The sequence below is a fragment of the Pomacea canaliculata genome, linkage group LG12 (assembly GCF_003073045.1).
Source record: "Pomacea canaliculata isolate SZHN2017 linkage group LG12, ASM307304v1, whole genome shotgun sequence".
Lineage (NCBI taxonomy): Eukaryota > Metazoa > Mollusca > Gastropoda > Architaenioglossa > Ampullariidae > Pomacea > Pomacea canaliculata.
The window spans coordinates 1,189,980-1,215,195 of NC_037601.1; the positions used below are offsets into that span (position 1 = coordinate 1,189,980).

The window sequence follows — 25,216 nt, forward strand, 5'->3', positions numbered from 1 at the left end:
GTTCTAGTTTCCTTCACACCAAATCTCAACATCATAAGAAATAACATAACATACGCCGCACGTGTTTGTCTACCTGGTGACGTGCGAGATAACACACAATATGGCCGCAAGACAGTGACGCACTGGGTTATTGTCCCTGGGCAGCAAATAGGACACGCATAAGAATCTGTGCAGTCGTAACAGGGTGACCCGGATGTGGGGAGAAAGGTAGCACGGCAAGTTAATTTTTGTTTGTAGAGGACTTATAGTTTACTCGACATTTTCTGCTGTCGCTTTCAAGTGGCCAGGTGAGTGTTCTCACCCCGCTCAGTCTCCCGGGTACAGAGATCGATTGTTGCATTAACAGGTATGCCAGACATTCTTCACCCATTGCGTCACATGCCGTATAAAAGAGTTCGTACTGTCAGCGAGGACACGAGTGTTGACGAGAGCCTGTGGCTGCTTCCCTCAGCTTCCTGTCTTACATCATGACATCATTTGTTGGGCTCTTACTGGTGCTACCAGTTACTGGAGCAAAACATTTGTCTGTAGTCCGTGTGTTGGCCTTTAGTCCTTGTGTTCCATGTGTTTGTCAGTAGTCCATGTGTTTGTAGTCCATATATGTGTAGTCTATGTGTTTGACAGTAGTCATGTGTCTGTAGTCCATGTGTTTATAGTCTATGTGTCTGTAGTCCATGTATTTTTAGTCTATGTGTCGGTAGTCCATGTGTTTATAGTCTGTGTTGGTAGTCCATGTGTTTGTAGTCTATGTGTCTGTAGTCCATGTATTTGTAGTCTATGTGTCTGTAGTCCATGTATTTGTAGTCTATGTGTCTGTAGTCCATGTATGTATAGTCTATGTGTCTATAGTTGGTGTGTTTGCTTGTAGTCTATCTGCTTGTAGTCTATCTGCATGTGTTTGTAGTTCATGTGTTTGCCTTCAATCCATATGATTGTAGTCCTTGTTTTGTTTATAGTACATGTGTTTGTAGTTCATGTGTTTGCCTTCAATCCATATGATTGTAGTCCTTGTTTTGTTTATAGTACATGTGTTTCTAGTTCATGTGTTTGCCTTTAATCCATATGATGTAGTCCTTGTTTTGTTTATAGTACATGTGTTTGTAGTTCATGACTTTGCTGTAGTTCGTATGCTTGCCTGTAGTTCATGCCTTTGTCTGCAGTCCATGTGTTTGTAGTCCACGTGTGTCTGTAGTCCATCTACTTGTCATGTCACTTCTGATAGTCATGAAATCTCTCATTTTCTTTTATTTTTATTTCCCCACCTTTGTAAGCTCTTCAGTTTTGTTGTTGTTTTGTTTTTTTTTGCCCCCTCTCCACTCTTTCGCATATCTCTCACACATACACACACACTAACTACAGCACACCAGTCTCTTGAAAACACACACACACGGACACACACAGATTCGTGCACACAGGCGCTGGTGTGTAGTTGAGTGAACAGACAGACAAAGAAATCTTGGCACCTGATTAGATGTTATTAACTTCAACTTTTATCTCTTTATTTCTTTTTAAAAGGGTTGTGTAGAAATGGAGAGACAGAGGGAGAGACAGAGAGAGACAGAGAGGACCAATCACATTTGACTCGGGCCTTAGCTATTAAATCAGATGATGTACCTCCAGCTGCATACACGTCTACAGCTGTGAGCCTCGGAGCCTTGTGAGTGTAGACAACATGGAGTAGACGATGGGGTAGACGATGACAACATGGACAACATGGAGTAGACGATGACAACATGGAGTAGACGATGACAGCTGCTTTCCCCGAGTGATAATGTGATGAACACTTGCCAGTCATACCAACGATCACATGAGAGACGAACGTCACGTACGTCACATCACCTGACCATGACAACTACTTGCCCTGCGCTACAGCCACGTCACTCTACCCACTGTGCACATCAGCGACGTTACATCCTCTGTGACGTTCTGATTGGTTCAGTTTTAAAAGCCGAGACGTTTCGTGGGCCACACCTTAAAATCATTTTTAAAATCTGTCAGTTGTTGGAACTGATGTCGAAATAACAGCCTACCGCGTGTCTGACATTGTCCATGATGTCATGCTACTAAAAATAACTATTGCATGTTGGTGTCATCAAAGTACAGCTGCATGGTGTCATACTATTACAACTAATATTCCTTGATGATGTCATCAAAGTACAGCTGCACGCAGTGACGGGTACATTGAGTACAATTCTGACTCCGTGTTTACACGAGTTAACCCTGGACTGACTGTGAAGCTAATTTTATTTGCTGTGAATGTGTCATTATCTCCCTTCACATGACGACTGTCCTTCAGATGTTCTGTAGAATCCACGGCACAAAGGCGGCGACTTCAGTGTAGATACCCGGGAACCGTGGGTTTGCACACGACACACCCGATGACACCAGCCCGTAGAGGACGTAGCGTCCTGCCTCACTGCACACCAACGGGCCACCCGAGTCACCCTGCAACATCGTCACAATGTGTGGTGACAGCTGACAGCCTGGCGATGTGACATGACAGGAATTACTGTCTACATGGTTAATGACATGACAAGCTGTACACTGCTGCAATGACATGACAGGCTGACAGTTGGAGGGACACGTCAGGAACGGAGCTGTGTGACAAGAACTATTCTCACAAAATACTTAAAGAGGAGCAGGGTGCACAACATACCCCGCTGTCTACTTTGTTGTTTTCTTCCCAATAAAGCCCTCAACGCAGGACTAGCTCAATAGTTCCTGAGTTTTTTAGGAATTTATACAGTTACATGAAATTATTTAAGTAAGATTCGCATATAAACAGTGATACTGAGTAAGCTTTGCATACATAAAGTTATTTCAGTAAGCCTTGGATACTATCAGCTGTACTCGGTTATTTGAGGAAGTCTTTATATGAACTGTTATATTCAGTTATTTGAGTTAGCTTTATGTGCTAACAGCTGTAGTTGGTTACTTGGGTTAGACTTGGATATGAACAGTTATATTCCGTTATTTCAGTCTAGGTGTTAGCTGTCATCAGCACCTAACGTCCAGTCGAGTTTGTGGAATTCCAGATTCTCTCGAGACCAGCAGTCAGGTCAGGTCAGGGACAGACACTCTGTCTTCCTACCAGCTGGTAAAGGGGAGTTAATTGAGACAGCGTCTCAGTGCGCATCTCCAGGAAGAGCTTGTAACAATGACCAACATCAACCTAGAGTGTGACGGATGATGTCGCCAGTGTGTATTTAACCACAGCTGGTGTTCTCTCCCCTTGCAATACACCTGTTAGCCTTATTAGCTGTGCTGCCTGCTGTCTGCATGTCTCGCGGTGCATGGCGGGTGTGACGTGGTGAGTGGACACACAGACACACAGACACAGACACACAGACACACAGATGGAGGTTCGCACCTGTACCATCCTCAGTATTTCTAGTCATTAAGTCTCAAGGGAGAGCTTTGTTGTTGATTACAGAGACCGCGTGTTTCCATGGAGATGGACTGCAGGAATGGGACAGGGTTGCGACAAGGAAATACGGTGGCTATCCCTACAGTATCCCTACACTATCCCTACACTATCCCTACACTATCCCTGCACTAGACCTAGACTAGCCCTACACTATCCCTGGACTATCCCTACACTATCCCTAGATATCCCTAGACTATCCCTAGACTATCCCTACACTATCCCTGCACTATCCCTACACTAGCCCTACACTATCCCTGCAGTATGGCGGCAGCGTCCTGCTTGGTGCTACCTACCAGACAGCTGTCACGTGATCCGTTGACGGTGTCGCCGGCACAGAAGCGGTTGGACTGGAAAGTCATTGCATACAGCGAGGAACAGGTCTGGTCAGTCTGAATGTCCACACTCACCGTCTGTAGCCACCTGGTGGTCGCCAGCTGCTGGACTGCGAGACAGGGGCGGTAACTCAAGGGTTTAATGAGAGGAACAACAGCTCAACATCGTGTATGTTGCTATGACAACAGGGAATACAGAAAGAACAGAAGAAAAATTATTGGCTGTCACCCACTTGACGTGGCTCCCCAACCAGTGACGTGGCACGTGGCGAACCTGGTGACGTCAGCGCCGGCCTGAGGCAGACACACTCTGGCCACGCCCACTGCCGGGTCGTTGAGGGTCAGGGCCTTGCTCAAGGTCAGAATGGCGATGTCGTTCTCTGGACAGTGAACAAACCGCGACTGTTGGTGTCTGTGCGTTCGAAACCTGGCCCCCGACAAGGACAACGTGTTTCTGGACATGTCTGTATGCTGTTTTACCTTTTAGCGTGTTTGCTGTAGTGCCAGCATATTTGTTGACGTGTCCGTGTGTTTGTTGACGTGTCCGTGTGTTTGTTGACGTGTCAGTGTGTTTGTTGACGTGTCCGTGTGTTTGTTGACGTGTCCGTGTGTTTGTTGACGTGTCCGTGTGTTTGCGTGTCCGTGTGTTTGTTGACGTGTCCGTGTGTTTGTTGACGTGTCCGTGTGTTTTTGTCATGTCAGGACATGTTAAGATGTCAGTTTGTTCATCGATGTGTCAACGTGTCTGTTGAAATGTGTCGGCTTAATTGTGATTACAATGTCGAGAGTATTTTTCCCGTGAACTCTTACCCAGGGTGGCTCTTTGAAAGTTTGGGTGGACGGTCACCGCCTGCACCCCAACCCCAGGTGTCAAGGCTGCCTGCAGGTCATTGGAGCCGACTCCCACTGTGTAGGTGGCGCCGCTGCCAACAGACGTTTCCTGTAGCAACCAGGTGAGGACAGAGAGACAGGGGGTGCGTGCGTGTGTGTAGGGTGTGTGTCTGTGTGTGCGTGCATAGGGTGTATGTGTGTGTTTGTGCGTGTGTAGAGTGCGTGTCTGTGTGCGTGCGCGTGACGTATGACGTCTGACATACACGTAACGCAGCACGTGCAATCCTGACATAAAGGTGAGCAGTTTGCGTGAGCAGGTGCAAAAAGCCAACAACTCAACCCACGTGACCCCGGCCCCTCTGCTGACCTGACCGTGCAGTGGGCGGCGGTAAGCACGTGACGTGCGTCGATGATCACTCCGCCGCAGAAGCTGCCGTCGCCGCGCTGCACTGCCGCTTGCCATGGATACGCGCCGCCTGCTGCCGCCGTGCCGCCAATGATTCGCGTCAGCAAGGTCAGCGGTGTGCCGCAGTCTGCAAATGACGTCATCGAGACCCATTGGTCGGAAACCGCCTGACGTCAGAGTCTCTAAATGACGTCATATGTACAGCGTCCGCTAACGATCGACAGCCTTGGCTACCAGCGCGTCATCTGTTGTCCGCTCGCCCCAGTCACAGCGATGATGATGATGATGATGATGATGATCTGCATGGCGCGTTCCAGATCGAGGGCGGCCATTGGCTGCTATGTCAGGTGATCACACAGTGTGATCACACGGTAGTCTTCATGTGGACGTCAAAGGTCAAACAATTCGTTCACTGTTCAAAGTAGGGTGTAGTAACGGTTCTTTTCATTATTTGTTTTTTCATTGCTAACTTCCATTCAAAATGAGTCTGTCTGTCTGTCTGTTCATCTACCATACTTACAGTAACAGGTAAAGAGAAGTGTTACCTCCACTTGTTACATCGTTGTTAGGTGTAGATGGCGGTGGTGTTGGCGACTGCTGCTGCTGCTGCTGTGTCGGTTGTGTTTGCTGTGTTGGCAGTTGTTGAGGTTGTCGCTTTGGATCCCGTAGCTGTGGTGTCGGGAACTGGGGGCGATAACCCTCGTGGCTTAGTGACCGGCCGGACGAAGGGTCCTGACCTGTTGACGTTTGACGGCATTCAGTATTCACCTGTCACGTCGCCATGGCAACACCTGCTCCTTCCATGCCAGCCACGTGTTGCACCTAACTACGAGTAGTTTGCGCGTGCGGTCGCTGTGTCAGCAAAGTGCACAACATCCGACACTTAGTCTCGGGTAGGAAACCCTGTGTGGTTCACTGTGACAAACACTCTCTTGGCTGAGGTCAGAGTTCGGTGTTGTCTTCTAACTGGTCAAAGGTTAACTTCTTATTTTTATTATCACCTTTCTTGTCAACAACACACTCGCTGACCTTCTGGACACTGAGCAAAGCACATGACACACAAGTCCGTTGGCCGAGTCCTATACACTGTGATCTACCTACCTGACAGCACATCTACCTGACAACCTACCTGACAACATATTTACTGACAATCTACCTGACAACATATTTACTGACAATCTACCTGACAATCTCCCTGACAATCTACCTGACAACATATTTCGTGTAAAAACTCACCTCGGACAGCTGCGATCAGACCAGATGCCGACAGAGCGACTACAACCACCACCAGAGTCGGCAGGTGTTGTCGCAACATTTCCACACCGTTGTCAGCGCTGTCAGAGACCGAAGCACCGTGACGACAGCAGGTGAGCGTATGATGTGACCCTCGACAAGCGGAGAGTTTAAAGTTCTGTGACCTCTCGTGGTGCGGACTCTTGCCGTCTGATGCAAAGTCCCGCCAGTGGGTGGCGGCGGTGAGCTAAGCTTACAACACACACCAGGCGCCCATTAGACAGTGTGAGACATGGCAGGCAGGCAGGCAGGCAGATAAACCTAACATTTGGCACAGCTCGTCATGTTTGCCCACCTTGCCAGGAATCCCAACTCACGGTGTCATGGCAACAAGTCGCAAAATTCAACACACACGTATCTTACCTGCCTGTGGACCTCTTATAAGACAAGACACACCTGAATCTTTTGATAAACAACTTGGGTAGAACGGCGGCTGAAAAGAGATTATTGGGGTAAAACAAGAGCAAGCAACAAACAATTTGAGTAAACAAAATTATCTGACATCAAATAATTTGAGCACAGCGGGAGTTACGAACATGTTTACTTCACTAGACGTAAACAAAAACAACTTGTCGGCATTTGTATTTTATGCAGGCTGTGTATCTTTCAAACCAAAGGCGCGTACAGAAGTCGTTATGTCATACTCCAGTGCACCCCGTATACTATGTCATATGTACCCAGTATACTATGTCATACTCCAGTGCACCCCCAGTCGCGCCATCTTGTTGTTTGACTGGAGGAGAAGGAACCGTGACGATCCCGATGCTGTGACAACACGTGACCTCGCGAGGGTTGACTAAGTAGAACGCTTGTGCACGCAGTGACCGCTGTAAGAATGACGACACTCAGGTGTGACATTCCCTTCCGCCACTGGAAGCGTCCATCTGCAACCTGCACAGCGACTGCAAGCAGGCGGCGCTCCGCTAGTGGAGAGCGAATTTGTAACGCGACCTGTGATTGGTCAATACGATTTCAGCGTGAGTACATAATTGTTAAGCCCTGAATAAACATCAACAGTTTACCGCCGGTTGGTTGTCCTTGAAATTAAAGCATTTTTTAAATCGGGCGACACGAGCTGCTGACACACCTGACACTCGCCTGCGTCCTCGTCACCTGGCCTCGGGAGTCTGCTTGAGGGCATCTCATCCACTGCTGCCTCCACCCACACACCTCCACCTTCATGTTGCCGACATGTTGGCGAAACAACACAGTGACACTATGACACTGTAACAAAATGACACTGTGACACTATGACACGAGGACACAATGACACTGTGACACTATGACACTATGACACGAGGACACAATGACACTGTGACACTATGACACGAGGACACTATGACACTGTGACACTGTAACAAAATGACACTGTGACACGATGACACTATGACAATACTCGATGACATTGTGACACAATACACTGTGACACTATGACACTGTGACACATCAAGACCTTTCATCTGACAGCTTGTCGTTGGCTGACAGCCAACATATTTTCCTGTAGGTCGAGAAGATCTGAGAATTGTTTACGTGATGGAAGCTGTCAACAATGCAGTGTAGGTGTGTATGCGAGTGTGAAACACGTGAAGTAGAAATAAACACTGGTCAAGGGGAGCTGACTCTAGCGAAACAAAAAGCGCAGACGACACTGGCTGACATGACACTGACTGACATGACACCGGCTGACAGGACACCGGCTGACACGACACTGGCTGACATGACACCGGCTGACATGACACTGGCTGACATGACACCGGCTGACATGACACTGGCTGACATGACACCTGAAGGAAGCTGGCGTGTGTAGAGAAGATCGGAAGTCCGTGATTAGGAAGTCATTCCTTGCCTAGCCCAGGTGACATTCGCAAACCTCTTGTTATTTATTTGATTCTACTCAAAGTTTTATTTAGTTTTTGTCAAGGGTTTACTGTGTGGAGAAATCTGTCAACAATGGCTATTACCTGGCGCGTGAGACGGACAGATGACAAACTTTGCAAAACTTGTTGAAACATTTGAAACATTCGTGTGTTTGTTCTTTGCGAGGACCTTAGCAGTGGACACTCACCTGCACCGTGAAACTGGATTTAAAACACAACCTGTGAGCTAATACAACTGTAACACGTGACATGAGGCCGGCATTCACAAACACAAAGACAACAGGTGAGACAAGCATTCACAAACACAAAGACAACAGGTGAGACGAGCATTCACAAACACAAAGACAACAGGTGAGACAAGCATTCACAAACACAAATACGACAGGTGAGACAAGCTTTCACAATCACAAAGATGACAGGTGAGACAAGCATTCACAAACACAAAGACAACAGGTGAGGCGAGTTTTCACGCCAAGTTGGTGGCAGAAATATTTTAATGATTTCCCAAGCAGCAGCACTGACATGATGACACAGATGACACAGATGACAAAAGTCCATGTGAGACCTGGCGACAGGACTGTGAGTAGCTCGCCACAGTGAGTCCAGGTGATTACTCAGCCCCCATGACAAAGGTAAGAAGTCAACAAATTTCCAAGAATTACAGAATGATTTGAAGGTGTCAAGTGAACAGTTTAAAATGAAAACATTTTTATAGCTCGGCATATCGGAGCTTTTCTGATCTCACAAAGTGAACAAAGTAAAGGTCCGAGATGTTCATTCAACTCTCTCTTCTAACTGTCGATGTCATTAACGACAGACCTGCTGTCTGACCACAGGACTGTTATTCTTAGCATAACATGTGAACATGTGAACATAAAGGTGCTAATCCGGGCAAACAGTTGGCAACAGATTTACAGAGCTAATAATAGCACAGAGTTCATAACATAGTTCAGATAGAGTTCATATCATAGAGTTCATAGAGTTCATATCATATAGTTTAGATAGAGTTCATAGAGCTAATAATAGCACAGAGTTCATAACATACTTCAGATAGAGTTCATATCATAGAGTTCATAGAGCTAATAATAGCACAGAGTTCATAACATACTTCAGATAGAGTTGATATCAGAGTTCATAGAGTTCATATCATATAGTTTAGATAGAGTTCATGTAGAGCTAATAATAGCACAGAGTTCATAACATAGTTCAGGTAGAGTTCATAACACATGTTCATACAGGGCTGACATCACATACCTGGGACAGAGTTCACAGCACATCAAAGCGCGACTACACTAGTCAAGAGAGTGACGCACCTGTGACGCACCTGTAGTCTCGTGGCCTTGACATTTGTCGGGTGACGTCGGCCAGGTGAGACAAGGAGTTGGTGTGACCTCGTGACACTGCTGCCGGTCTACAGTCATGGCGCCTAGACTTCCTCTGATGCCATTGACTTCACAAACTGAACAGTCCGATGTGTGTTTGTCCTCTGTTTCTATGGAGACGAGTTGCAGACGATGTTTACTGGACACAAAGTGACGACCTTTCATCTGACGACCTCTCGTTGGACTGGCAGCCAATCGCCGCTCACAGTTGCCGCTGGGTTGACAAGGACAGTTGGTGAAGGAAGACAGGAGCGAGTCCTGGAGGTTTGGACTCTCACTCAGAGTTCATTGAGAAATAATTAATTCAGGTAATCTAATCTCTGTACACAAGGATGTCACGTGGGTGAACGTCACTGTCTAACGTGTGTCTGTGTGGGTGAACGTCACTGTCTAACGTGTGTCTGTGTGGGTGAACGTCACTGTCTAGCGTGTCTGTGTGGGTGAACGTCACTGTCTAGCGTGTCTGTGTGGGTGAACATCGCTGTCTAACAATGCACCAGAGTAGAAGAAAGTGTGCTACAGGTGTAACAGAGAGTGTGCTACAGGTGTGACACAAAGTGTGCTACAGGTGTAACAAAGTGTGCTACAGGTAGGAGGTGAAGCTACAAGTTGTGAGAAGTGTGTCACGTGTAGAACTGCGTTAGGATGCTCTACTGATGCTGAAGGATGAGTTTTTTCCTGAAGATGAGCTCCACCTCCTAGTTTCTTGCTTTGTACTCAGACTGACAGGCTCCACCTCAGGATGGCTTTACCTGTGTTGCTGCTATGAAGCCACCCGCTTAGAACCGGGCACCTTGCCAAGGAAGATGGCGCCACCCTGTGATGGGAACGGAGGTCCGTCGGTCACAGGCCGCTGGTTGGAGTTGTCTTCCCGTGTGTTGTCCGAGCCGGGTCCGTCCCTCCTGCTGAGTACAGGGTCGGTCAACATTTCTCTCCCCTTCACCATGGAAACTTTCTTATCACCTCCGGGTGTGTAAGGGGAGAATACCCGATGGTTGCTGTTGCCGCCAACCGCTCCTCCATTTTTGCTTGATGGGAAACCTTGAAGGAAAGCGCTGGCGTCTTGGGCACCCGAGCTCGAAACATACCCGAAACCATCCTGTGGAATGTAAGGGGCATTCTGGGAAAAGGGTGCTTGCACGTACTTGCTGCTACCCGGGGTGGGCACGAATGTTGAACCCTTAGCACCTACTGTTCTCGTGGGAAGGTTAAACGAGGCGCCCGCTCCTCCACCGGGAATGAAATACCCGTCATTAGCATCTGATGCAGAACTTCTACCCAGATCGCCCCCGAAACGCTGCAGACCGTCGCGCACAGATTCGACCCCTCCTCCTCCAGTGTAGCCATGGTTACCAGAGTTGTCAGACGATTCTCTCTCGTAATATGGCGGCACATCAAACGGTTCAGACCTTGTCAAGACCTGTTGGCCGCGGCTGCGGACATCGTCCTGTCTACTCGCAATATTCCTCGTGATTTCCTCATTCCTTCCTCCAAAGTTGTCAGGGTAGCCGTTAACTGAACCCTGACCACCGAGCGGTACGGTGTCATACTTGTCTCTAGACTCCGCCAGCACGTTCAAAGGACGGGTCACGTGACGCGAGCCACTATATGGGGAGTAGATAGGAGAGCCCGGGGCTTGATTTGGTCGTGGTTCCGCTCCACCAAACTCCGGGTACCCCTGTCCGGCCGCCGGTCGATTCTGCTGACTGCGGAGGGCGGCCTGCAGGTTGTAGCTGCTGGGTCCCGTCTGGGCGAATCCCGAGCGAGGGTCACCTCTGTCCCCTCCTTGCAACAAATTGTGGGGGGAACGAGGAGCAAACTGATGCTCGGTATCCCGGATGGAAGCCCCTCCTTCATTGTTGAGGATGTCAGCCATGCCACCAGTGAATAAAGGGTGTGATTGGCGGTTCCTCACCTGCTGGAAGTTGATAGAGGTTCCATCCTCTGCCTTCTCTGCTGTCTCGCCCAGTCGCTGACCCAGCAAGTCTTCTTGCTGTGGAGGTCCACCCGAGACTTGCTGCTGGTTATACAATCGGTCGGGTACCTCCCGGTCAGCCAGCTGTCTACTAAACCCATAAACCGACCCGCGTGCATCGGGGACTTTTAAATTAAATGGTGACTGTAAGCGGGTGTCTTCCAGTTTACTTTCTTTATTCGGGCTGTTGTAAGGATTTCCTGATCCAGAGCCTCTATTTCCGGGTACTTGGAAAGCCTCTGCAGAGGAGGCACTATCGGGGTAACCAATGCCTCTCACGAGATCTGGGACTTGACCCCTGTGAAAATTCTGGACCTGACGAGCTTCATATGGATTCTGGACCTGGAGGACCTCGGGTAGCATGTCTACCCTGTCGTTTGGTCCTTGTTTGGCCGTAGGACCCCTTGTCTGATAGACACCACGCAGGTCATTGGTCCTGTCGACGTTGTAGGGGTTCCTGCTGCCGTAGGCATCGACAAGGCCATCATTGACAGCACCTCGACCAGGGGGTACCTGAGGAAAAGAGTCGGGCACAGGTCGTCCAGAAGGGAAGCCACTCTTATCGCCGAGGGACGTGTTGCCGTAAACTCGATTGTCTCCCTGCCGCGAGGCCTGGCCAGCGGGGACAGGAGGGATGCTTCTGATCAGCCCCTGGAAGACAGAGTCTTTGAGAGCAGTGGGAGGTACTCGGCTTCGAGGATCGAATCCTCCTCTTGTGTCAGGACCTGGGTTGTTGCCAAACTTGATGCGCTGAGGATCCAAGTCATCGGACAGCGGGGGGAAGTTGTCCCTCGCTGGTCACGACCTGCACCCTCTTCCGACGCTCGTGAATCGTTTCCTTGGTTACGATGAGGAGGAAATTGTTCCTGTCTGTTGAAATACCCTGGGTTTGGTTGCTGGAGTCCCACTGGAAAATAACCATTGTTTGTGGGGCCTCGACTTTCATTTTCACCTCCAAACGAAAAATATTCCGGTCCGCCTTCCCTTTGTACACCTGAGTGTCTGTAGGTGCCTGAGAGGGACCCTTGGGGTCCTGTGGGATACGTGGTGGGGGAGGTCGGTCAGCGCCATCTTGAAAGACGTTAGAAGACGTCTTGTCATTTAAACGAACCTCGTTCTTTTCTTCGATGCGCTCATTCTTGCCGTGCTGGTCAATTTTTTGAGTCCCACCTGCTTCAGGTGTATTCAGACCAAATGGATTCACTTCCACAGGCGGCGCTGAAAGTGCAGGTGCTGCTGCGTGCATTAGGAGCACCACAAACATCAGAGTTGTCCTGGCAGACATTGTTATTCCACGTTCTTCTTTGTCACAGCTGCGATGTTGTCTTGCGGTGTTACAGACAAATGTCTCTGTGGCTACTGTTGCTTCCAGTGAACATGTAAGAAGTCAGTTGAATGTGTTTTTATACCTCCAGAATAAAAGATGGCGGTGCGTCCCTCGGTCTCACGTAGCACGGTGCAGCTCGACTGTGGTGTCCAGCATCTGGTGTCTGCACCAAGTGTCCAGTGAACAGCAGCTACTGGTGGCTGGTGCAGGCGAGAGCGAGGCTCGGGATGACGCGACTGTCAGCACACAGCGTCTCGCCACCGAGAGTATTCTTCCTGTCAACTGACCAATTACACTCCAGGCTCTGGTTATACCGGCCAAAGTCTATTGTCCCTCGCCGGGCGGCAGCCTCCGTGTGCAAATGACAAGTTTGTCCAGGGCAGCGCCATCATTTCTTACATCTAGAAGACGACTGACGACGCTCCTCGTTGATGTGTGACGACAAAAGGTCATTAGTTACGGTCAGGGCTCGGCGACAGTTAATACAAGATGTGGTGAAGCCCTCGACACACACACGCGCACACACACACACACCCTTATCACTGCACGCCTGCCGGGATTAATTTCTTTCTTCAAACTATTTTGGTTTTGTGTGATTTGTCTTATTCTTGCACAATTTAAATTCTCTTTACATTAAAATCAAGTACAGACTTGGGTTTTTTAATTGAGTATCAATATGTATGTGCGTGAGTGCGTGTGTGTGTGTGTGTGTGTGTGTGTGTGTGTGTGTGTGTGTGTGTGTGTGTAGTACGTGTGTTTGTGTGTGTGATTGTGTTTGTGCTTGCGTGAGTGCGTGTTAGTGAGTGTGTGTTTGTGTAAAATGTAGACTGTGATAGCGAAGTGTCGTGTTAACAAAGACAAGGAAGACGTTTGGCTGAGGAGCTCAGTGACTTGTAAACATCAACAACTCGCCAGGTGTATCATAAACATTCTCATCGACTTACGTGTGGCTGTGTGCACGAGGTGGTCCTACTGCGTCCTGACGTCATAATAAATAACGGGGGTGTGCGTCACGAAGTATTAAAATGCCCGTTACTGTTTAGCGAGGGTGGAAGCATATCGCAGGTGAGAAAATAGGTGTGGGAGGCAGCAGGCCCGAGTAGGAGCTCCTACCACCTGCTCCTTGGCTTGCGTTTACAAGTAATTTGCTAAGATCACGTGGACAGCTGTGGACCTTTCTCTGTGTGTGTGTGTGTGTGTGTGTGTGTGTGTGTGTGTGTGTCTGGGTGTGTCTGTGTGTGTGTGTGTGTGTGTGTGTGTGTGTGTGTGTGTGTGTGTGTGTGTGTGTGTGTGTGTGTGTGTGTGTGTCTGCGTTTGAACTGCGGCACCAGTCATCGTATTTCAACAGTCTTGAAGAAGCTGAGCTACCAAACACAATGTTAAACACTTACAAACGGAAACAAATCCAAACTGTCACGAAAGTCACGGGTACGCTGACGTCACGAAAGCATTTGTCATTTGTCAAAGCTACGGCGAATTTATTTGTCAATATTTTGAGTTTCACCTTTTATTCTCTCTGGGGATGTTTGTAACCGAAGGAGTTTGTTCGTCCCATTTTCGGAAGTAATATCTCATAAAATATTTCTCTCCTCTCTCCATCACACTCACTCTGTCACACGCTTGCCCTCGCGCTGACGTGCACGTGTCGTCCAACAGTTGCTGTAACTCATGGCGGAGCAGGTTTTCTCAACTTTATTAGCAAAACCTTTTCCCAGCGATCAACAATCTCATGAAAAGTGATCTGAACCACGTGTTCGCGAAATGATTGGGTCAGGGGACGTCACTCGTAATGGGGGATAACTTCTATCAAGGGAATTAATCGCCTATTGAGGAGAAAGCGAAGAAACAATCAGCAGAGAGAGAAACATTTTGACACAACAGCAAACACGCTCCCCAGTCACATGGTATAGTCGCCTCCCCTGTGAGTCCTCTCCCCTTGCCCCGTGTCCGTGGTCAGTCAGCCGTTGTCTCCTGTCTGCCGGCGAATGTGCTGCCCGCCATGTGTGACAAGTGACAAGTGCTGGCTGCCAGCGAGATGTGACACGTCACTTTACATCATTATTCCACCGCCAGGTGTCACCACTGCATGTCATGACACTTGTCACCAGTCGTTAGCTGCAAGATGTTACTTCACGCGGGTCACGTCAGACACATCACAAAGGTGGAGGACGAGGGGTGGACACTAGTGTCAGCACTAAACAAAGAAACACTAACCGACAGAACACTAACTGTAATCAAAGCTGCGTGAACAGCAAGAGGGCCGCACGCACATCAACCGTCACCGCAAGTTACCCGCCCCTGAGCCTGGCAAGGGACCCGAGGTAAGGGAGAGAACTGGAGAACGTGGAGGCTTCAGTTGTAGGTGGCGATGGTGTTGCGGATCCACGCCTCGTACTGCGCCACGTCCGTGACGTAGGGGTTGTAGCCCTGGTTGTTGATCCCAAACAGGTTGAAGGGGATGATGCCCTGCACGGCGAACCGCGTCCCGTCGTAACACAGCACCGGCCCGCCCTCGTCACCCTGGCAACAGACAACACTCACGTCACCATGGCAACAAGACAACACACCTTGGTTACACATCGTTGTTACTAAGATATGTGTATATACCTGAATGCTATACGCGTCACTGAGTTTGCAGAGACCTTACAGCTTGTCCTAGTCACGCCGACTGTGACAGCAAAGGTGAAAGTGCAAACTCCAAGGACAAGACCTTGACCTCCCCATTGTAAGCGACTTATCCTCCGTCACGGCCCCACATTTCTTTTCCATTCATAAAATATTCCGCGTCCCCTCGCGGTTCATCGGACCGTTTAATGAGCGAAAGGAGAAAGTGGCGGCTCCACAGACCCGGGTACTGACCAAGCGGGTGTCCGTCACCCCCACAGGGATGTCACACGTGGTGCCCACAGGTCGAGGGTATGCAGGGGCCATCACGTTGGACAGGAAGTTGCAGATGTCATCTTTGTACAGGCGCACTTGACCGTACTTCAGCGTCGTGGGCAAGTCTGAGAAAACATCAACAGCGATGTCACTCCAATATTTGGCAGACATATTTGTCACGTGTCGTGACGTCACTACTCATATATTTCGACATTGAGAGGCAAAGAACAAGAGGAAGTTAGCGTAATTACCTGTCGTGTATAATTACTGACAAACAGATTATCCTCATTATCCATCTTACACTCTGACAACAGGACAGGCCGTTAGCCTCATCAGCCATCTTGTGATTGACAAACGGATTGTGATTGAAATGACGGGTACAAACGTACTCAGGAACTGGTCGTCGACGTAGCCCCAGCCGAGGATGACGCAGTAGGAGAAGGTGTCGCAGTTCCTGGCGTTGTAGGTGGAGGCGCCGGGCAGACAGGCTTTGTTGGCGCAGGTGTTGAAGGTGACGGGGTCCCTCAGGCGGAGCAGCGCCACCGCGTTACCTGTGCAGGTGAGCGGTACACAGAGGTCAACTACGGGGTCACACATGGCGAACAGGGGCGCAAGTCTCAGCATCAGTGAGGGCGATACATGAGGTCACGTGTGTGAATTTGTTAGTAGACTGCATCTCAACCTATGGGCTGGGGTGAGCTGTATTCACCAGGCGTGTACAGCACGCAAACAAAACACGCGGACTTTAGACCCCTACATTAGCGTGTCTGACCCCAGCAGTAGTGTATAAGTCTGACCCCTACATTGTTTACCAATGTATATCGCTGTGTAAACATCCTCTCTATTACCACTCCCTCCCTAAGCAGACATACGACCGACAGTTTGTGATCTGGTCCCTTCAACAACGAGATTTGACTCCAGTGTAGATGAAGCCAGACTGATTACTTCTCATCATCCTCAGCCTCACAAATCAAAATCTTACTGTTCCCATGCCAACTGTCAACAACGGTTTGTTTGACCATCGTCAGACGATGAAAATAAACAAAAGAAAGAGAAGACGACTAAAGGCTACCAACCATTGGTCAAGTTGTTGTCGTTGAAATTGAAGTTTTGCAAACTGTCGACCGACTGATACCCAGGGTGGACGATGCAACGGTCGATGGGGCGGTACTGCTCGGCTCCCTGTCGGGTGCTGGAGTCGATGTCCACCTTGGTGACGTCATACTCGCCGGCCACAACCAGCAGGTTACTCGGGGCGTCGGCGAGGACACCTGTCTGCCTGCGGGGAGCACAGCGAACAGTTCTAACTCTCCTCAGGTCGTCTTGTCATCAACTTTTGTGTGTACGTGTGTGTATGTGTGTGTGTGTGATGTACGTGTGTGTGTGATGTACGTGTGTGTACGTGTGTGTATGTGTTGTGCGTGTGTGCGATGTACATACACGTAGCAGCACAGTGGTGTGTATGTGTGTGTGTGTGTAGTGTGACATATACATACACGTAGCAGCACAGCGGGTGCGTGAGGACGTATCGCTCGTTCAGCAGGACCCCGGCACACGAGTGCTGTGTGTTGGAGGGGGTCAGGGGGTCGAAGAGGTTGTTGATGCGTGAGCGGATGGAGACGATGTAGGGCCAGTCGCAGGCCGACGTGTTCAGACCCTGAATGATCCTGCTGCGTGGCGCCACCTGGCCGCAGTTGTCATCCAGCCTGGGGCCTGTCACCGGACATAAGACAGAGACTCAACTCTTGACATGTCTTTAAAAAATACAGTCGTGTCATAGGTCACCTTTTGTGACGTCAGCATCCAGCTGACACACGTGACACCTGACTGTAGAGAAATAGATGTACAGGTGACTGGCGGAACGGAATACAAACCTACAATGTATATCTGACTGCAGAATTGATATATTGACATTCAAGTCATCATAGTGTACAGAATACAGACAAACACAATACCTTGCTGTATGTACACAGAATACAGTTGTCTGTAGGTATGTGACACTACACACAATACACATACAGGACATCTGACTGTACAGAATACAAACATACAGGACAAATGATTGTACAGAATACAGACATACAGGACACCTGACTGTACAGAATACTAACATACACGGACACCTGACTGTACAGAATACAGACATACAGGACACCTGACTGTACAGAATACAGACATACAGGACACTAGACTGTACAGAATACTAACATACAGGACACCTGACTGTACAGAATACAGACATACAGGACAAATGATTGTACAGAATACAGACATACAGGACACCTGACTGTACAGAATACTAACATACAGGACACCTGACTGTACAGAATACAGACATACAGGACACCTGACTGTACAGAATACAGACATACAGGACACCTGACTGTACAGAATACAGACATACAGGACACCTGACTGTACAGAATACAGACATACAGGTCACTAGACTGTACAGAATACTAACATACAGGACACCTGACTGTACAGAATACTAAACATACAGGACATGGACTGTACAGAATACAGACATACAGGACACCTGACTGTACAGAATACAGACATACAGGACACTAGACTGTACAGAATACTAACATACAGGACACCTGACTGTACAGAATACTAACATACAGGACACCTGACTGTACAGAATACTAATATACAACACCTGACTGTACAGAATACTAACATACAGGACACCTGACTGTACAGAATACAGACATACAGGACACCTGACTGTACAGAATAGACATACAGGACACCTGACTGTACAGAATACTAACATACAGGACACCTGACTGTACAGAATACTAATATACAGGACACCTGACTGTACAGAATACAGACATACAGGACACCTGACTTGTACAGAATACTAACATACAGGACACCTGACTGTACAGAATACAGGTCACCTACAGACACCTGACTGTACAGAATACAGACATACAGGACACCTGACTGTACAAGAATACAACATACAGGACACCTGACTTGTACAGAATACAAACATACAGGACACCTGACTGTACAGAATACAAACATACAGGACACCTGACTGTACAGAATACAAACATACAGGACACCTGACTGTACAGAATACTAACATACAGGACACCTGACTGTACAGAATACAAACATACAGGACACCTGACTGTACAGACTACAAACATACAGGACACTGACTGTACAGAATACTAATAAACAGGACACCTGACTGTACAGAATACTAACATACAGGACACCTGACTGTACAGAATACTAACATACAGGACACCTGACTGTACAGAATACTAACATACAGGACACCTGACTGTACAGAATACTAACATACAGGACACCTGACTGTACAGAATACTAACATATAGGACACCTGACTGTACAGAATACAGACATACAGGACACTAGACTGTACAGAATACTAACATACAGGACACCTGACTGTACAGAATACTAACATACAGGACACCTGACTGTACACAATAAGATGTACGGGCAACTGGGTAAACAAATACAGACAAACAAGACATCTGACTTCACAGAATACAAACCAGACAATTGATTGTACAGAATACTATCACAAACAATGACTGTACAGAATATGGACATACATGATACCTGACTGTAGAGAATACAAGCATAAGACATCTGACTGTACAGAATACAGACAAACATTAAGACATCTGACTGTACAGAATAAAGACATACATGACACTTGACTGCACAGAATACAGACAAACAAGACTCTGCAGAATACAGACATACAGAATACACACAAACAAGACTCTACAGAATACAGACATACAGAATACAGACATACAAGACACTAGACTGTACAGAATACAGACATACAAGACACTAGACTGTACAGAATACAGACAAACTAGACATCTGAATGTACAGAATACAGACATACAAGACATCTGACTGCATAGAATACAGACAAACAAGACTCTACAGAATACAGACATACAGAATACAGACATACACAACACCTGATTGTACAGAATGCAGACAAACATTAAGGCATCTGACTCTACAGAATACAGACAAACTAGACATCTGAATGTACAGAATACAAAGTAGACACTTGACTGTACAGAATACATAAATACCAGACTGTTGACACGTTGTGTACACAACATAAATACCGTTGGGCGTGCAGCACATGAGGTTGTAGCTGCCGCACATGAAAAAGGAGGCGGCGTTGTACCCGAACCTGGTGTAGGGGGTCTCCCCAGCCTGGCAGCCAGTCACCACAGAGCGACACGTGCCGCCGGAGGAGCTGCAGATCCCTGCACACACACACGCACGCACACACACAAACACACACACACACGTGCACACAAACACACACGCATACACACACGCGCACACACACGCACACACACACGCATACACACACACGCACACACACTTTGTACATGAGATAATTATTTTACTTTTTATCTTACAGCAACCTCAGACTGGACGTGAACCCTTTGTCTGCTCATGCGTGACATTTGTAAGACAAGAAGACCAGACTGAAATTCAACTAACGGGAAAAGAACTCTGTAACGGAAATATAACAACACACACAAACACACAAACACAAACACACGAGACAAAGGTCAACAGAAAACAGATGCAAGGATCTGACACCAGCGATGTGCGTGTTGCCACACTGTGTGAATAGTAGGTATCAGGTGTAAACAGTCAGTCTGTGGTTAACACCTGTCCATCTCTGGTACAATGTTATTTTACCTGTGACCTGTGACCTTTCCCACGCTTGTCCGTGTTGCAGGTCAAGTTCTTGAGCTCACAGTTTTTTTGCTTTGGCATTTTTATGCTGGAGGGTTTGCCATATTTACCCACGATCTCATCCCTTTCTCCACTTTTTACCACCCACCAACACTAGGTGAGACATTTCTTGAGCACAGTGAGCCACTCGTGACGCTCACTCACTGCCATGACAACCTGTCACGCGCTCTTGTCCTTGGTTCTGGGCCACGAGGTGTGCACGTGACCTGCAGGCTGTTCTGCTGTCTTGTGTCACTTCTGTCGCATCTCTCCACTGCTGGGCTGGACAACTCTGTCCCTGACCTGTGTTGAGCGGTTATGTCCCCTGACTTACCTTGGTCAGTTGTCTCCCCTGTCCTCTGGGTTGTTATGTCCACGGACATGAGTGTATATGGATATTAGTTTGTACTGTCTCCTCGCTGAATTCTGTGCGAGCACACACACACAGTTCGCAATGGGAGGTGTGAGAGGTCAATAGGTCACTGTATGTCTTTGTGTCTTTGTCACAAATGTGTCCGGCATCACTTGATCAACGAGTGACAACGACTGCCTCTAACCTTCACGTCAGTTGCCACGGTATTCTGGTTGGACTTATTATTCTCATCCTTCCATCCTGTAAGTTCGTCCATCCCGTGCCCGTTACCTTATGTTTCCTTCACAAAACTTTCGTGTTCTTGCATTTCCTCCAAAAGTTTAGTTTTTGTCCTCACCTTCGCCGCTCTTTCTCTCTCTCTCCTGCTCTGTGCGGGCATGTGCATGTGTGTGTGTATATTAATGAGTGAGTGAGACTTGTTCTGCAAGGTAAGTCATTGCCCCGGGGGCAACATGGGAAAAGAACGGGCAAGCGTCTTACTACGCGGTGCGGACCCCGCAGATGTTGCTTCACTCCTGAGGTCGTAGTTGTAAAGTGGTGCCGACGATACCCTGTGGTAAAGTAACCCACAGCAACATCCCCGGGGCACGAACACGGCCTTGGACTACGGAGACAAGACGCTTGCCCTCCATCTCCCCGGGTTGCCCGGGGCAACGACTTACCTCGCAGTTACCACTCTGGGTGGACGCTGAGCTGGACCTCTACAGACGTTCCCAGGAGTAAGTAAGGAACAATCACAAGACATCATCTCTAGTCTAGAGGACAGCATTGCTAGTCTGCAAGACGACATTACTAAAGAGTTCTCACCGCTCGTGGGGCTGAAGAGCTGCTGGCCGGTCGCTAACACCACGAACATGGTCAGGAAGCAGACGACATTCTTGGCGTCCATCTTGTCTCGCGTGGAGCTTTGGTCCGAGTGTTGCTGGTGTCTGAGATGTCGGAGGCAGCTGCTGGACCTTGCTTGTCACCACCAGAGTATGGGCGGGCCCTAGGGAGCGACTTGATAAGTAAGTACCTCTGATAATGGCGACTGTTTGGTCGAGGAGGGACCTGCAGGCCGAGAATGGAAGCTGCGTTTGCCAACTCCACTATGGTAAAGAACGACGACGAGTCAGGAGAGCGAGGCACAAAAGCAGCCTCCCCCCCTGTCTCCGCCCTTCGTTCAAACACCGACATCGTTCAGCTCAAAAGGATGCGAGTGTTCACTTTTTTCTAACCGCCTGCCGGTGTCTCCTTACAATTTAGACCCCCTGAAAAACATCCCTTTGCAGGGTGGACGGAAAGGTGAGACCAGACCTGGGTGGGTGGGACTTACGGACAGGGCGCTAGCTCCGCAGCCCTCTGCTTGTTGACAAGATGGACAGGTGTCGCAGAGGAAACTTGCAGGGGTAGTGACTGTCGCAAGATGAATGACACTTGCGACATACGGGTACTGTGGACACGTGACGCTACCAGGCGGGGCTGCACCCCGGGTGTATCGAGGAGTGGGGATACAAACCAAACAGAAGGGTGAGGGGGGAAAGAGGCAAACGAAGATGGGGGAACCTTGACGCGTGTGATGCTCTGGCATCCAGGAAGACACACATCTGAGAGCTGAATGTAAAACAATTAATTTCTACAGTAAATAGTAATTAAACTAAACCAAATATGTGTGCGGTGTACAAACAGCAGACAGGCTCTATCACGGACACGCACACAAAATCAGATTGACACACATCCTTGAACTCGGAGGACAAACCAAGCAAATAACTCAAGACGGATTGGACGCCTAGACGACGGATGGCGACACACATAGAAAGAAGGAGAGAAAGAATGAAAGATGGTCCCTAGGTTTATACCTCTATAACCGTCTTGATCAATTTTAACAAAAGCAGAATGAAAGGTCCAAAATACTGAACATCTTTTAGTGTCTCAAGAGGACTGAGGTCTCCGGGGTGCACACGTCTGCTCTCTCCGTCTTTTCTTCCCAGACATAATGAGGAGGGTTTTCAAGGACAATTTTTTTTTTTTCAGTTTCTGTAGTCTACGAGCACATAATGTTGAAATTTATTTTATTTCTCGTCTTCTCCACACGGATTGCATGGTTTGTTGATTGATTCTGACCTATAGTGACAGTTGAGAATAGAACCTATACATTTATTTTAAATTCCAGAGATTTCGAGATGAGTAATGCCTGTTGATATATTGACCTTTGTATTCACGACGAGGCGTTTCTAACAGGACCTCTACCTCTATAGCACTTTTTTTTAAACTTCTAGAAACTTGCCTTACCCCTACACAAGGCAGGAGTGCCGGACAAAGACAACATCTCACAGGGAAGTTAAACAAAACGCGATGTTGCCATCAATGCCATCCAGGCTTCAAACAAACCCGGGGTATAACACTAACCGTCTCTGCGGCCTTTGTACTCGGTGAAAGGAAAGCGGGTTTGCACTCTTGGCAAGGACTTGTTGGATTCTGGAGGTGTATCAAGCGCTCTTTCTTGTCAGTGCGAAGAAGTGCATCTGAAAGATGGGTAACGGTGCGCCCAGGAATCCGCTCCTCTGCTCTTTACAACCGAGTGTTGACACACACACCCCTGCAGACCCCCAGCAGTACCCCTCTCCTACTCCACCCACCTCCATCCATGGGTGACTACACCACCCCACAAGTTTGTTTTCGCGTTGTCACGTGACAGCTCATCAGGTGGTGGCTGCCCTCTCAGATTGTAGTCCGACACCGTCTTGTCGGGCGAAGTGAAAAATGACGGGTACACATCGATATAAAAAAAAAACGAACATACACGTTAATGACATTCCACGACAACTGTTCATCAGCTAGCCTGAGTTTTTTGTTTTGGTTGTGTTTTTTTTTCTTTGAGAAAACAGCTGGCATATCGTTTCTGTCGCCTCTTTGTTGTAGCTACTCGGATGGTGAAACTTATCAGCGAATTGAGCTTGCCTCTACCTCTAGCATCGCAAACAGGCTAGTAAGTGTCAACAAACTAGTGGGGTCCGCCTTCAGTGTTGTGTTAGATACATTAAAACATCACTGATACATGAATGGCGTGTAGGTCACGTCTGACTGTTTGTGACCTGCACAAGGTCGATAATCGCGTGCCGAGAATTGATGTTTAGTACGAGTTATTTCCCCTGAACATCTTTCGTCTCATCTAGGGATTTATGTTGGGGATCAATCATGTACGGTCCTTGATTAAACTGCCAGATTGGCAGCATGGTGTAGCTTCTATGCATTAACATTTGTTCTTCTTCGTCGTCATCATTATCATCTTCATCTGTGAGTATTTACTCACGCTGTTGGAACCAGCTGATTTTTTTTAAAAAGTGCTACAGACAGCTAACACAACAGTTACAATTAGCATTTTGAGATACTCAAATTGGCTGAGGAAGCACCTGAAATACAGCAAATGTGACTTTGTGCATGTCTCACCATTTGTAGATTTATTTCTTCTACAACAGTCCCTCCTCTTTCTCTCTCACACACATGCCCGCACACACACCTCACACATAGGACATCTCTCTGGACTGATGTGCAAAATATCAAACATTCTGACACTGATAAGCCCATGTGTAATTTTCCCTGACATAAACACATGCAAACTAATTGCACATGTAAGTTTCTGGTTTTCTCTATTCCGTACAAATCTTGCATTTCATATCACATATCTGTTTGCTTCAGATTATTCATATTAAAATGCTAGAATTTCAGACTATCCTGCCATGCAAGAAGAGACTGTTGTTGGTTTCACTGTGTTTATTATTAGAGGTATAATTTTGATTTATATATTGTGACCTTCCTACTTTTGGATCATTTACCGTGAAGTCAACAAAAGGGAAAATATCCAGCTAAATGCCATTCTCCAATCCCACAAAAGCATCGTGGAAGACTCCTGTCAGTCTAACCAAAAACATCATTTTGCTTTCCCTTTGCTGTCAACCTCACAAGATTGGGGAAACAGTAGTCACTACACCAAAACAGCAACACCTACAGCAACAGAAAATTTGAGTCTGACTTTCTACACTAACAAGTTTGATGACTTGGAGAAACAACAAAGACAACTCCCAATGAACAAAATCAACAACAAAAAACAACAGAGAACCAAGTCCACTTTACAATGCCAATTGCAGTTTCAATGACCTGCATAAGGACAGATCAAACAGGTGCAAAACATGATGCAAAGCAAGTGATAATAATTTTCTTTGTAAATAATAACACCATAAATACTACAAGGTATCTTATGCAAGCAGTAATATTTCTCTTTTATACAAACTGTTTAAAATATGTTGACGTCTCTGCTCATTTGGACTGGACTGGGTGTTCTGTTTGCATGTAGACTG

At 47.7% G+C, this 25,216-nt stretch overlaps 2 protein-coding genes across 3 annotated transcripts; both read right to left on the reverse strand.

Moving 5' to 3' along the window:
* Positions 1–1,713: 1,713 nt before the first annotated feature.
* LOC112577075 (trypsin-like) lies at positions 1,714–6,537 on the reverse strand. 2 transcript variants are annotated; one of them, XM_025259996.1, is made up of 7 exons: positions 6,233–6,537; positions 5,542–5,733; positions 4,958–5,123; positions 4,570–4,682; positions 3,993–4,139; positions 3,721–3,869; positions 1,714–2,445 (listed from the first exon to the last, which is right to left on the reverse strand). In XM_025259996.1, exons 1-7 carry the CDS (start codon positions 6,309–6,311, stop codon positions 2,293–2,295), a joined length of 999 nt encoding a protein of 332 aa, XP_025115781.1. In that variant the 5' UTR covers positions 6,312–6,537; the 3' UTR covers positions 1,714–2,292. The 2 variants fall into 2 exon arrangements, with proteins under 2 accessions (XP_025115781.1, XP_025115780.1); XM_025259995.1 differs by lacking the exons at positions 5,542–5,733; positions 6,233–6,537 and having other exon boundaries at positions 4,570–5,251.
* A 7,989-nt stretch (positions 6,538–14,526) lies between these two features.
* Positions 14,527–22,022, reverse strand: LOC112553401 (chymotrypsin-like elastase family member 1). The gene is made up of 7 exons (XM_025220595.1): positions 21,687–22,022; positions 19,879–20,022; positions 17,227–17,443; positions 16,807–17,009; positions 16,120–16,281; positions 15,710–15,855; positions 14,527–15,370 (listed from the first exon to the last, which is right to left on the reverse strand). Exons 1-7 carry the CDS (start codon positions 21,766–21,768, stop codon positions 15,203–15,205), a joined length of 1,122 nt encoding a protein of 373 aa, XP_025076380.1. The 5' UTR covers positions 21,769–22,022; the 3' UTR covers positions 14,527–15,202.
* Between the last annotated feature and the right edge of the window lie 3,194 nt (positions 22,023–25,216).

Coding starts and splice junctions, on each gene's coding strand:
- LOC112577075 (XM_025259995.1), bottom strand. CDS start 5,149: ATGGGTCTCGATGACGTCATTTGCAGACTGCGGCACACCGCTGACCTT. Junction 3,870..3,992: donor TGGTTGGGGAGCCACGTCAA/GTGGGTGACAGC, acceptor CCTGTCTCGCAG/TCCAGCAGCTGGCGACCACC. Junction 2,446..3,720: donor GATCACGTGACAGCTGTCTG/GTAGGTAGCACC, acceptor ACGATGTTGCAG/GGTGACTCGGGTGGCCCGTT.
- LOC112553401 (XM_025220595.1), bottom strand. CDS start 21,768: ATGGACGCCAAGAATGTCGTCTGCTTCCTGACCATGTTCGTGGTGTTA. Junction 16,282..16,806: donor CGACAACAACTTGACCAATG/GTTGGTAGCCTT, acceptor TCACCTGCACAG/GTAACGCGGTGGCGCTGCTC. Junction 15,371..15,709: donor GGGTGACGGACACCCGCTTG/GTCAGTACCCGG, acceptor GTCTGTTGCCAG/GGTGACGAGGGCGGGCCGGT.